The following is a 14,835-nucleotide window of genomic DNA, read 5'->3' as shown; positions in this document are numbered from 1 at the left end:
CTACTTTTCATCTCGCAATCACAGCAGTGCGTCGTCCCCATTGGGCAGCCCGGCAGTACAACAAGCCTCGGAGATCAGAACAATGGCCTCCAAGTGCCCTGTGCATTTGTGCGTGAAGCCACATGAACATCAACATCATTTCGGCGCCATGTCTGAGAGTGTTCTGGGGTCGTGCAAGCTAGGATTAGCGTCATGCTGAAGCTTGGATAAAAAAACACCAGGTTCTCATTATAGAAGAAAAATTGGACAACGTTCGTGCTATTGAACGTGGCATGAAGAAGTTGGCACAGGCACATGATAGGGAGCTACTGTTGGCAACAGCGTACGGCATTTGGAATGCGAAGAAGTTGCTCGGCAGCACTGCTGCAACCGCGAAAAGATGTCGGCTACGAGGTTCGACTTTTCGCCATCGTTGCCTCTGTTGTTGCCGAAGTGTCACCTAATGATAGTGATGATGACGACACAGAAAGCAACAACACAGGAAATTCAGGCCTGACAGTGGCAGAAGCTGCACATTACGTCAGCGTCATGAATGCAATTGTCGTGATGAGAACAGCACCCTGCAATGAAAAAGGCGCCCACAAACTTCTGCAGTACTATCGTGCCCGTGGACGGAGAATATGCAACGCCAACGAGGTATCTGCCATGCGAGCGTTTGCCGAGAAGAGGGGGCTGGCTAAAAAGCTGGCTCGCAACTTCAGTAAGCTTCAGTAAGCTTCAGGCCGCTGTTGTCACTGCTAGGCCGCTGCGGCATCACACGAAAATAGCAGACTTCTGTCGCCCGAAGTGGATAAATACTGCATGTTTTTGCCCTTTCATCGCACTCTCCCTGAGTCCCGTTTTTGACAGGTAAATGGATGATCTCATGCTATTTTGGTTAAGCAGTACTACCATTTAGTACATATTTTTTCCGAGCTCAGGCCAACTACGGTTTAACGAGGTTTTACTGTATTCGTTATAAGTATGCGTTCGTTACGAGCTGATATTCTCAAGAAACACTCTCGATTTGCTTTGTTACAAAGTTAGCGTCCAATGTTGTAGGCTCCCTAGGGGCCACAAAAACGTCCAATAAATGAATACATGCCTTTTACTGCCCCCGGTGGCTCAAATCGCCACAGGCACATCCGTAACAGCTCTGAAGACCTGCCAGTACACCTATTAGGCATATCGGTGCTTGTATCGTTACAAGAGATGGCGGGCGCATGTGTGTATAATTAAGAATACATACTGTGTCCCGTGACAGTGGCCTCTTTCCACTCTTAGTATGCTTCACCACAATACAGTGCGTATGCTTGAACGCATAACAGTGCTGTTGCAGTGGACAGTACTCATAGAGCCCCACGGGGGAAAGAAGAAGAGATTGGACTAGCGCGATCAGGCATATACACTCGACGATGGTAGCCACGACATCAACGCTGTCACCTGATAAATGGCAATTCTTTGTGAGCCTTCTGTTCCGACAAGTTGGTGACCTCAGACGCGATACCACATCACAACTGTATACGTCCACCAAGTTTCTTCTTGACACCATGGAATCAGCCGCCGAACAACGACATTTTGAAGAAAACACAACGTCTTCCATTGCCACACTCAAATTTCCAAATTTCTGGCCCTCAGACTGTGAACTCTAGTTCAACCACATCGAGGCGCAGTTTCGCCATCACTGAGTCACATCTCAGGCAGCCAGGTACGACAACGTCGTGAGTGCGCTTAACCCGACCATTGCAGCTTTGGTCCGCGACACTTTGCTAGTTCCTCCACACGATGACCCGTATGACACCCTTAAAGGCCGATCCACACGACGGACCAAGTCTGCGGGCCGATCGGTCACGTGATGCAACGTCACGGCCCGCCGCGGTCCGGTCCGGCGCAGAGCACATCCACACGGCGGACCGCCATAGCAGACGGCAGAGCTGACCAACCAGCTACACTCTCGGCCAGAGTGTTATCATTGTTATCATTCCGGCTCGAGTCCCACAAAGCCGGGAACCGCTCAACGAGGCATACAAAATGAAAAAAAAAAAAAACTCCTCGTCATTCCAAGAGAACACAGTGTTTAAAAAATATATCTGCTGCACGCACGTGTAGGCGGAACGGCGGACGGGAAACGACTGGCTTGACTGGTTTTGCTGAGCCGAAAACTAGATTGGATTTGGCTGAAGACACTCTGTTGCTGGACAACATTCGTAGTCTACGCCAAAATCGCTGCGGTTTACGTGCGGTCCGCCGTCAAAACGGAAGCGGGAAAAGCCTCGGCGATTTGTTGGACCGCGAGGGCCGCGGTCTTGCGCGGGCCAACGGCGGTACGCACGAACTGGTGACGTCCTATCACGTGATGCGCGGGCCGCGGTCCAGAAGAGCAATTTGGTCCGTCGTGTGGATCGGCCTTAAGCAGGAGTTACTATGGCGCACCACCGACTCTGAGTCACGACGCATTCAAGAGCTCCTCTCATCGGAGGAACTTGGTGAGAGAAAACTGACTGAGCTACCTTGCCACACGACACAACTTCTGGAAACCAGTCCATCATCAGCACACTTAAAAATCTTTCGGGAGCTCTGAACACCTCTCCAAGAAGACAGCAGGCAGACACATCCTAGATAAATTAGGGATCCGCTACCCCACACAACACGGAGACAAACGAGACATACCCAAGGAAATAATGGCAAATTCATGGTACCCCCCTTACCCAAGAATATGCATCCTATACACCACAAGGGCAGGAGAGAAAGCAGGGCAAAGAACATGGCGAAGAACTACAGAAAAAATAAGGACGTGGTCTTTGTAGACGCTGCACGTTACAAACACAAACGCAGCTTTGTCGCAGCAGTACTTAACCACAACAGACAATGATGCACAAGCTTGACTATAGCATTAGCCATAGCACAAACCAATGCATACTATTTAATCAGTGATTCCCAGACGGCAGTACGCAACTTCGGGAACGGCCAGATCTCAGCTGAGGCGCTAAACATACTCAGAAAAGGCAAAACAACAAGGGAAGACAGATGCGTCCAAATGATATGGATACCAGCCCATACCACTGACTGAACGGGAGAGGACGACCATAATGCGGTGGCACACAACATAGCTCAAGGACTCACTTTCTGAGCTGCGACGAACGTAGACCCCTCGACAGGGCCCTCCGAAGTATGGAAATGGGAAGACAGAATGGCCAGGTTCAATGACATCGCCAACCATTACAGGATGCAAAGATGCACTTATCCACCACCCCATCCCCAACTCAGTAGATCGCAAGCTGTCCAGTGGCGACAACTACAAACCAAATCATACAAGAGTCCGATACTAATGCAGGCTATTTATCCAGACATATACACAACAGATAGATGCAAAGTGTGTGGCACCAGAGCCATGCTAGAACACATGCTATGGGAATGCCAGGGACTAATACAGGACAATGAGAGCTTGGTTAAAACAAGCTGGTGGGCTAGTTGGTTAGAATCCATGATAGAGTGTATAAACGCGACTGAACAAGGATGTAGAAAGAAACAGATACACAGAGACAGCGCTGTCTCTATGTAGCTGTTTCTTTCTACATCCTCGTTCAGTTGCGCCTATACACTCTATCATGGACAAAGAGAGCGAAGCTTCCATGGACGACCTCCGCGCACGATGGCAGGCCGCGCTACTCAGCTCGAACCTGGAATACCAACTCTGGGCAGTCCAGCGGGCCAAGGAACCCGCCGAGAGGCAAGAACTCTTGGCCATAACCTCGGCGGGTGCCCCAGCCCACTAACTCGCCAGACGCAAATCGTTATGATTTGAAATAAAGTTTGCTCACTCACTCAATCTTCTTCCAGCGTTTACCGATCCAGGTAGGCATGATTTTATGTGCCTCACCTAGTATGACATCTGTCAAAGCTTTAGCGGTGATGGCAGACTAGATTATGGATTCTTTCCATCTTGTGATATCCACTGTTGACCGTTGTAATGCACCCGTGGCAACATGACCCCAGTTAGAGCAGCACTTTGACAAACTTGACAGTTCAAGCACACACCTTGCTGCGCAAGTAGAGGAACTAACCAGTTGGCTGCCTTACGATTTCGTGCGAATAACCATCAGCAGCGGCATCGCTCCCAAAACCAAAAACGGGTAGCGCCCTTTGTCTCCCCTTATTTGGTATTACTCCCGCACGTCAGTGCCATCCGCCTTGCAACTTTCCAGGAAACAGCTGAGCCAGTCACTGATGACGGCTAGTGCCACTGGCACTACATCAAGGCGTCTCTTCTATGTCACCGACCATGTCACGAAAGTTCGCTATCTTGTAGACACTGATGCGGAAATTTGCGTCATTCCCCCTGCTTTTCAAGACCGCAGAAGACATCATCATGATACGTCTTTTCTCACTACCATCGACGGTTCCAACATTAAAACGTATGGCCAGAAATCTGTCTCTCTTGACCTTGGTCTGCAACACCCTTTGCGATGGCTATTTGCCGTCGCCGACATCTGCGAGCCAATCATCAGCGCTGACCTTCTGTGGAAGTTTAACCTTCTCGTTGACCTTTGCCACTGCTGCCTTCTTGACTCCTCAACAAACCTGTCCGTACAAGGTACCACCACGTCTGCACCACCTTTGCGTCTCGTACAAGCAGACTTTTTGTTAGCGGACCATAGGGACAATTTCGATTGACCGCTTGAAGCCAGCTCATCTAGACTCTGGCAGTGCCATCTCCACAACTTAAACCGCTCAACGGCAGTGTCTTCATCGCTAGGGGGGACAGCCAGACAGCACTCATAGAGCCCCGAGGGGGAAGAAGAAGAGACTCCAGTGGATTAGTGCGATCCGGCATATAGGCTCGACGATGGTAGCTACAACATCAACTCAGTCACCTGATAAATAAATGGCAATTCTTTGTGGGCCTTCTGTTCCTACACTGTATTGCGGTGAAGCTAACTTTTTGGGAACCAGCATTGTGCACCGCTTGACCCTTGCCGTACTTTCCGCGCTTGGATTGGCCGGCAAGTCCTTGCCGTCATTAGCGAGGATGACAAAGGCGGAATCGGTGCCGTTGCTGACAGCAGCAAATTCTTTCAAGCAAAAACATGGCACCAAAGAGCAGGAAGCTTGGAAGCGAACATCGAAGCAACTAGGTCTAACGTTACGTGGTGGCTGTAACTGCTGCTAGTGGATTGGTGTGCCAAAGCACTGGTTCAATGCTACAAGATAATCGAAACGGCGGCGGCGGTGGCTTCAAGTATTGCTGCTTCAGACCAGTGATCATGGCAAAAAATCCAGAAAACCGGACAGCGCAGTGTTTCAGCATATGAAATTTCATATGTCCTAATACAGTGCCTCTATGGGGTACATGGTGGTGTCGCGAAGGGATCCGAATTATTGGGCATGTTAAAAATCATTGGTCGCTGACTGTGTCCGATAATTCATTCTGTTGAGGTGTGACTGCATAAGGTGTAAGGTGGAGTTGAGATGAACTGCTAAACATATGTTAAAATGAAAACAAGATAGCCAACCTGCTAGATTTGTAAAGTTACACAAAGTTTTATTTTATGCCCCTACAGTGACTTTATAACTTTAAACAATGAACACATTGATTTGCTGCGCTTCTGCCATGCAGTTTAATGATATATTTTATATTGCTCTTCCAGAAATTCGTTGTTTTGAATGTGATAAAAACATAACCTTCATACAAAATAATCAGATATACACCCAGTTCAACATTTTGAATTAAAACAGGGGGTAAAAAGGTAACTTGAATTAAAGTTTGAACCATTTACAGTCGATCTCGGGATATACGTATTGAACTTGAAGGGGACTGCAAAATAGTTCAATATATATTGATAATATGTGCCTATTTGAATCTTAACTGAGGCCTCCGTACGTCTCAGACAGTTTCTCGAGCTCTTGAAAAGCAGGAATTTATCAATTTGCTTCTGCAAGGCCATGTCAAATGCAAAAAAGTCACCTTATATTGCCTTGCATGCATTGAAGTGCTTGGTGCGTGTTTTTATTTAAGATTAAGTAGAAATGGGACGCACCGTGGAAGTAAACTAGCCTGTTGAATATATACTGTGCTGCCATCAGAGCACTTGTACTACGAATCACATGTGAATTTGCCCAGTTGTGTGTCCGTTACGGAACCAAAGCTACACCTCTTAAACAGACGATCATCATACGTGGGCAGTGAGCCAGGTAGACAGCTGAGTCAGGTTTCAGAAGTGACTTCCTGTTGGAACCAGTCATCCTCGCTTCTTAACCAGCTTCACCAGCTTCACAAACAGTCAGCGTGTCTCTTCTTGTGTGCTGATCAGTGCTTTGATGTCTAACAGTGCCCCTTCCCATCTGGCTGCTGTGTTGATGACTTCCGACACTAAACACATGCTGTTAGTTTCGCAAGTGGCCTTCAGCTAGCAAAACATTTGAATTCATTACCACTCACGTGTAACCGTCAGAGCACGAATAAAACACATTCACTGCAGACCTCCGAACAGCACAGCGATGAGTATTGCACACCAATAACGCAATGGTCTTTCCACAAAAGTGCAGATGTGGTGTGTGGTGGCATGTTAAATTCAAACTGAAGCGTAAATATCCATCCAAGTGTCCAAGTGAGAGTTGGGATCGAATTCATTTTGGTCACTCACGGAACACTAAAATGAACACTAAGATACGAGTGTCATCCACGTTTTCTTGTGAAATGCCTATCGGACCCTGAGGCCGTTTGCCTTCTTGAAGCAGAGTGGCCATCTGCTCTCGCAGATCACGATTGCCCGCAGTTTGCACGAGCCATGGTTTCATATCCACAGCAAGCAAAACTGGGTGCGCCCATCTCATTTTTCTTCCGTGATATGTACTGCCCTTCAGATTCAATCTTCTGATCAACAGCACCTGAGAAAACAGTGAAGGTTCAAATTCGGTGGCATTAAATATTTTTAACGACATGAGAGTGATTGCGGCTCTGTTAGGAGAAGTGCACTTGCAGGGACGCCGCACACCGCAGCCTTTCACATGTCGAATGTGGCGGTGAACAGGAGTTCCGATATGTGTGTAATATACATCACTATACTTTTGCATGGGATTTCCAAGGGGATTTTACAACTGTTCTATAAAGACAATAATTCATTATATCCGAGTTTGAAATATCGGGGATCGACTGTATAATAATTTATGACAGAACTTGCAAGGAGCAGACACAACAAGTACTTAAACTGTCGCAGTGACTGGAAACATTGCCAATATTAAAAGGCACATTATTTGCCTGTAATTAAGGCCCATTAAGGAATGGAACCTGTTATTGCTGAATTTTATTGGTTGCAAGACTTTACTTGTTGAATGAAGGTTACGCAGTAAACATGCCCAACAGCTTTATTTCTACAGACTGAAAAACAATGTGATAGTATGTGTACTATCTTTTGATATTGTCCCTCATCACTTCTTTATTTTCTTTCTACCTATCTACAAGCTTGAGTATTCTATGTGGGGACGCTTGACTCTCACATTTCCCAATGTTTGTCTTCCCCACTTGACTTTTGTGTCTCTTGATGCTCAGCTTTCCCCGCTTGATACACATATAATCGTGCGAGTCAACATCTTAGTTTTGCAGCTAGGAGAGCCTTCTCATGATATTGCCACCTGATGGCGTGGATAACTAGGGCACAAGAAGATCTTGCTACTTCCTCTTCAGCTGTGGCATACAGGCATATGCAGACTGGCCACATGCTTGTCAGTGGTCTTTGCGGAAGGCTCCCCATTCAGCTTCGAAGCAAAGCACTGGCATGGGCAAACACAATTGCTTGGACGCACTTCCATTTGTGGGACCACACCTATGAATAAATTAGGTGTTGGAGTTGGGCACGGGCGAGCATTCACTCAGTAACCTTACGTGGCCATTTAAACTTCCTCAATTCCTTGTATGTATTTCGGCAAGTTGGCATTCTTGCAAAGAAGGAGCAATAAATGTGTCCCTTTTTCTTGTGTGTTTGTACTACTGTGTGCTGTGTCCTTTGTTACCAAGAGCATTTGAAACCACACATCTAACAGTACAGAATTGTACAGTACAGTACCATGCCAAACTGGGTTATTGAGATGAGATATTTGCTGCACAACCCCCATATATAAGCACATCATGCTTCACACAATAGCTCCAGTAGGTACTGCAGGATATTAATTAAGAACAATCACAATACGCTAAAAAATATGAATATTACAAAACATCAGAAAGTTTTAATTTGACTGAAGTAACTGAAAAACATGAAATTGTTTACAGAAAAAAAAAAGCCAAACTTATGTAACTTTAGAAAGCAAAACTCTTGACCATGCATACAAACGAGACTATTGATTAAAAAAAAAAGCAATTACCTTGAACTGGAGCGGCTGGGCTGATTTCAAATTTGCCAAACTTGTCCTCAATGTCAGCTTGATTTTGGTTCGTTGGAGGTCGTTCCATTGGCTCTTCTTCTTCTACCTGAGATGAAGGCGTGTCCCTGCCACTGACATTTGGAGTTCCGTGCCCACTGTGAAGAATGACGGGTGTAAAACATAAAAAAAACATGGCACACAAATTTTTCTGCAAGAAGACTATCCGCAAGTAGTGCACACATACAGCCTGTTGCAGTGTAAAGTTCTGCCAGCTTTTTATACCTTGTAAGTACACACAAGCACATTGCACAACAGAGTGAAAGAAGGCATGGAGAGAGCAAAAGTATATGCATGTGCAAGATGCACAACTGTATCAGCACTGCCCATTAGGTTGTTTGACTGCATAGTACTAGTCATACTGTACATCAACTCACAGCACAGCATGAGGTTATGCAGGGATGTGAAATAATACAGTTAACACACCTAGCACACACCATGCTGTACCTATGACATTGTAAAATAGTGATTAAATTTCAAGCCTTGTTTGGAACTGCTGAATGTTGTCGCTGTGTCCTGCCAAGAAAATTTATTAGTAGGACTAATGATATTAATGATATTAACTCAAGCTTGTAGATAAGTAGAAAGAAAATAAAGAAGTGATGAGGGACAATATCAAAAGATAGTACACATACTATCACATTGTTTTGCAGTCTGTAGAAATAAAGCTGTTGGGCATGTTTACTGCACAACCCTCATTCATGTTGACTAATCATGTTGACAATAACAAAGTACCACTAGCATAACAGTACTATTAAAGGCAGAAACACTACACAAGTAACACATATACACTATTAAAGCAAGGATTGTTGTATATGTATTCAAAAGTATCAAATTTACACTATTAAAGTAAGAGTTGGTGCATGCGTGCATGCACAAGGTGGGTGTGCAAGTTTTGCTTTTCCTTTGCAGTCTTGTGGCTGGCCACATAAAAACATTTCCAGTGAAGGCAGTGAAACATTTGTTACTCTTTAGACTGTCTAACTGTGCCTTAGAAATAATTTTTGATGATGTCATTTCTTTTATATGGTGGCCTCATACAATGGAAGTGAAATATCTTTGGAATCAACTGAAATGAACGAATTACATATTTGAATACAATCAAAGCCACTTATAATGATACCAGTTTTAACAATATATTGGCTATAACAATGCATAGCCAATGTGCCTTCAACTTTGTATGTGTTCTACGGTGAAATAAAAAACTAACTACAGTGCTCCCATGTCACATTATCGGTTTTAACAATTAAATCTGCCCACTGGGTGCATGTGCCAAAAGGAAAAAGACAGCAAAATCCTTGAAACAGGGGTGGGACTGCAAAAAGTTATTCTGGAGCAATTACTGCAGCAACAAAAAATGTGTTTTGGAGCAGTTTGGAGGAGGCGAAATTGCATTTTGGAGCAGACTAAATTTCATTTGGAGCAATTTGGTGCAGACAAAATGTCATTTTGAAGCAGTTTGGAGCAGGCCAAGTTAAATATTGGTGTAATAATGGAATATGGCAATACACTTTGAGACCACAATAAAACACAGAATAAACCAACACAAAGCATGTAGTAGAAGCATGCTTTGTAGCTATAACATACTAGTACATGGAAGAGTGGGTTGAGCGGTGGCACGGTGCAGGCTTTCCCATGGCATCAGTAGCACTACGATGAAACTATATATTTCCGTGCTGACGCTCATGATAAAAGCGGAAAGTGTTCCGAAATTGTGCAGTCCAATCGACGCTGTAACATAATTTCTGGGTCACCATATGTCACCGCAGACCCAGAGAGCCGTAATCAGCCCTAGGCTGGATATAGCATAAAACTATTTCAATCTATTTTTATTGCAATAGCAATTACAATAATACAGACACTCCAGGTGCATTTCTGCAGTCGCCATCATGTTCTGCATAAAGTCCAGGGGTGATAACACCGTTGCTGCGTGCCGTATGCTGTAGGCGTGAGTGAAAGCATGAAAAAAATGTGATCGTAGCTATCGAAACCATCGGCAACTGTGCTGCAGGGCGGCGGTTTGGTGTGAACGAGCGCAGAATTCATGGTTGGAAGAAACAAAAGGAAGCCCTCTTTGTGTGCAGCGGACTGAGAAAAAGTTTCTGGGGGCCAAAGAATGGAGTGTGTCTGGAAGTTAAACTCAAGCTGACAGAATTTGTTCAAGAGCAATGAGCTTCGAGCTGCTACAAGCAAAGGCAAGAGAGATGGCTAGAGAAAAAGGCATTCTGCAGACAGACTTCAAGGCAAATAAGCACTGGGCTTCTCGTTTAATGCACCACGCCGGATTTTCTTTACGTCGGCGCATGTCGATATTGCAGAAGCTGCCAGGAAACTATGAAGAGCTGCTTGTGGCTTTTCAGCTTCACATGATTTCGCTGCGAAAGTAGGTCAACTTTCAGCTGGGCCAGATCGGCAATGCTGATCAAATGGCAGTATATTTGGATAAGCCCTCAGCCCTAACAAGGCAGCAGAAAGGCTCCAAGCAAGTTACTGTGAAGTCAAGTGGAAATGAGATGACGTGGGCTACCACTCGATGTACTCTACAGTCAAATCTTGATATAACAAATCACGCGGGACTGCTGAAAATCGTTTGTTATTCTGAAAGGTTGTTATAGTGAAAGCCCAAAATAAACAATTCCGCCCATCAACCCAGCAGTTCATAAGTTTTCACCGTTTGGGCTATCCACAAAAACGTTGCTGTTAGCTCTCGGCCCGCACTGTTGCTATTTTTTACAGATTCTGCCGCCATGCACCACCGAAGCACCGTATAGCAAGAGTGACACGAGCAAAGCAGATGCTGATGCTGAGAAAACTACCCACAGAAAGGAAGCTGCATGTCGCTTCCAAAGCACAATGTTTCTTCTTTGTTTGTTTTCACATTCCCTGTCGTGGACACCGCCACTGTCTCACTTGAGGCTGATACCTGAACTATTCCAAAGTGCAAGTGCGGGTAAACTATACAATCCAAAAAGTGCAAAGTGTGCCTGTGTTGCATCCCTGCAGATATAGAGATTACATTTCACCTCATGTGTAGCTAGTACGGCCGCAGAAAGAAGCGCAAAGAAAAGAGGCGTGCACAGAAAGAAGGGTGAAACAACCAAGAAACTCGCCTCTGTTGCTAGGTGACACTTGCCTGGGCAGAGCATGTGCTCACAAAACCCTATGCACTGTCACCTTCGGAATAGATTTAAATAAAAGAAACTCTCTCCTGTTTCTTTTTTTCTTTCTTGAGCACCGTCTCGATTTTCTGAACCCATGCGCTGCGGCATCCGCTTTCTGCGCCTTGTCATCTGCTAGCCTACTGTTTCGGCTGCCGTGAAAGATACACAGAAATCTAGGAATCCCCAGATTTTGGAATATTAGATCGTAGTACTGAGGCATTGTTAACTTGGCACAGAAACTGAATAATGATCGCTCTTTTGAAAAGTTCGGTATTCTGAAGTTAGCAGTCCTGAAATATATTTATATTGAAACCATAAGATGTCAGCTGGGGATTTCTGAAAAGTTTGTTAATCAAGTGTTTGTGGTAACAAGATCTCGCTGTATGTGGTGTTCAAACAAAAGACTCTGTCAAAAGGGGACAAGTTTCCAAAAAATGTTGTTGCCCACTGTCAAGAAAAAGGGTGGATGGACAGAGCACTGGTGCTTGATTGGATATAGTCTGTGTGGTGTCGGCGGCCCAGAGCACACTTTTTGCTGTCACCAGGCTGACTCGATGAAGCGACTGCTGCTTGAGTCCAGCACTGAGCTTGTCATCCTGAGAGGGATGACATCCCTGTTTCAAACGCCTGATGTATGCATAAATAAACCATTCAAAGACCGCATCGAGCGCTGCTATATGGAGTGGGTGAGGTCGGGAGAGCCTGAAGCAACTCCTGCCGGACAGCGGAAACAGGCCTTTCCAGCAATGCTCTGCTTGTGGATCGCCGACGTTTGGGCCTGCATTCCTGAGGAGCTCGTCCGTCAGGCATTCAAGAAATGTTTCATATCGAATGCACTTGATGACATTGAAAACAAGTCTCTATAGGAGGATATCTCCAAGAAGGGACTCGTGGAGGAAAGAGCAATGGAGGACAACGACTAAATAGCATGATGCAATAGATGACGATGACTAGAGTGAAATGCAACGGAAATAAATTCTTCAATAATTTTCCTCTGACTATATGCGAATCAAATTTTTTTTTTTTCCATTATTGCTGTCCCCAGATTACACCTCGAACTATATTCAAGTCCAAGCTATACGCGAGGTTTTGCGGTACATGGCACATACCTCATTTTTCTTTCACATACGATGCATTTTTTATTGGTCGTGGATGCAAACAATGAGGGAAGCTGCTCTAGCTTTTGTAGCATTGTCAATTATGTATGAAACAAAGTACTGTTGCCGACCGATAATTCGAGCAGCAACAAATCAAACATGCTTGATTACTTGGTCGGCACCGTGGCGCCGCGCAGCTGTACTTAAATTTTAAGCCCCATAAGCTTAATGTATAAGAACTACGAAAATTTCGGACACTTACAGTGTGCCGTGCGATCATTGAGACTCCAAATGCACAAGCGTGTGCTAATTTCACCACTCAGCTGAGCAGAAATTGTGATACTGTCACGTTGTTGTGACAGCACAGAATAACACACTATCAAAACAGCGACTATAAAATGCTAACTCTTTATTGAGCGAGCACAGTCAGTGATTGTTGAAATCTGATTTGCAGATCACACGCGTTGGCCATTTATACATGGCTCAACAAACCTTCTAGCGTAATCGCTGGTGCTCATGTATGTTCTAGAATGTACACCAGTATTCCTGTCGCACACAGAATTTGATTACGCGAGGTTTGCGACAACATAGACAATAGAGAGAGCCATCGATAACATTAGAGAAACTTCTGATACAGAAAGGCACATCTTGCGCTGAGTGATAACCTTTAACATTTGTTAGTTGGTGAAATGTGGTCACCAGATAAAGATAAAGAAGTATGCGTGTCAATATTTTCAATTCCATACACTTCCAGCCGTATCAATGGCGCCTCCTCGAAACCGAAACCAGCAAAGCCTAGTCAATCTAGTAGCCGTCAATGAAGATTCAGTGAATGCACTGACTGCAGGCACTTTGGTCTATCTGTAGTGTCAGCATGGCAATAATCACGATTTTGTAGTGATATTTTCCGCTTGATTCTATGCCACTGTACCTTATCAGCAACCATTCATGCATGGCCGGCTAATCCCATCGATAAGGCATGTAGAGCACCGCTCTGGTCACTGACGAAGGGTGAAAAGTGTGAAAAGGAATAGCATAAAAGGCATCATCATCATCATCAGCCTGGTTACGCCCACTGCAGGGCAACGGCTTCTCCCATATTTCTCCAACTACCCCGGTCATGTACTAATTGTGGCCGTGCTGTCCCTGCAAACTTCTTAATCTCATCCGCCCACCTAACTTTCTGCCGCCCCCTGCTATGCTTCCCTTCCCTTGGAATCCAGTCCGTAACCCTTAATGACCATCGGTTATCTTTCCTCCTCATTACATGTCCTGTCCACGCCCCCCCCCCCCCCATTTCTTTTTCTTGATTTCAACTAAGACGTCATTAATTCGCATTTGTTCCCTCACCCAATCTGCTCATTTCTTATCTTTTGGCGTTACACCCATCATTCTTCTTTTTATAGCTCGTTGCGTCGTCCTCAATTTAAGTAGAACTCTTTTCGTAAGCCTCCAGGTTTCTGCCCTGTACGTGAGTACTGGTAAGACACAGCTGGTTATACACTTTTCTCTTGAGGGATAATGGCAGCCTGCTGTTCATGATCTAAGAATGCCTGCCAAATGGACCCCAGCCCATTCTTATTCTTCTGATTATTTCACTCTCATGATCCGGATCCGCGGTCACTACCTGCCCTAAGTAGATGTATTTCCTTACCACTTCCAGTGCCTCGCTACCTATCGTAAACTGCTGTTCTCTTCCGAGATTGTTAAACATTACTTTAGTTTCCTGCAGATTAATTTTCTGACCCACCCTTCTGCTTTGCCTCTCCAGGTCAGTTAGCATGCATTGCAATTGGTCCCCTGAGTTACTAAGCAAGACAATATCATCAGTGAAAGTTACTAAGGTATTCTCCATTAACTCTTATCCCCAATTCTTCCCAACCCAGGTCTCTGAATACCTCCTGTAAACACGCTGTGAATAGCATTGGAGAGATCGTATCTCCCTGCCTGATGCCTTTCTTTATCGGGATTTTGTTGCTTTCTTTAGGGAGGACTATGGTGGCTGTGGAGCTGCTATAGATATCTTTCAGTATTTTTACATATGGCTCGTCTACACCCTGATTCCGTAATGCCTCCATAACTGCTGAGGTTTCGACTGAATCAACACTTTCTTGTAATCAATGAGAGCTATATATAAGGGTTGGTTATATTCCGCACATTTGTCTATAACCTGATTGATAGTG

The 14,835-nt window shown here is 45.0% G+C and overlaps 1 protein-coding gene across 2 annotated transcripts in view; it reads right to left on the bottom strand.

Annotated features, from left to right (window-relative positions):
- The window catches only part of Gapvd1 (GTPase activating protein and VPS9 domains 1), a 177,401-nt gene that overhangs the window by 88,715 nt on the left and 73,851 nt on the right, over nt 1-14,835 (bottom strand). For both annotated transcript variants that reach the window (XM_075693916.1, XM_075693922.1), the window contains exon 10: nt 8,338-8,492. In XM_075693916.1, the coding sequence (XP_075550031.1) occupies nt 8,338-8,492 (155 nt within the window). The remainder of the gene's footprint in view (nt 1-8,337; nt 8,493-14,835) is intronic.

This window comes from Dermacentor variabilis, chromosome 1, assembly GCF_050947875.1.
Source record: "Dermacentor variabilis isolate Ectoservices chromosome 1, ASM5094787v1, whole genome shotgun sequence".
Lineage (NCBI taxonomy): Eukaryota > Metazoa > Arthropoda > Arachnida > Ixodida > Ixodidae > Dermacentor > Dermacentor variabilis.
The sequence above is the reverse complement of the archived record's forward strand: the minus strand, read 5'-3'. Positions and strand labels throughout refer to the sequence as shown.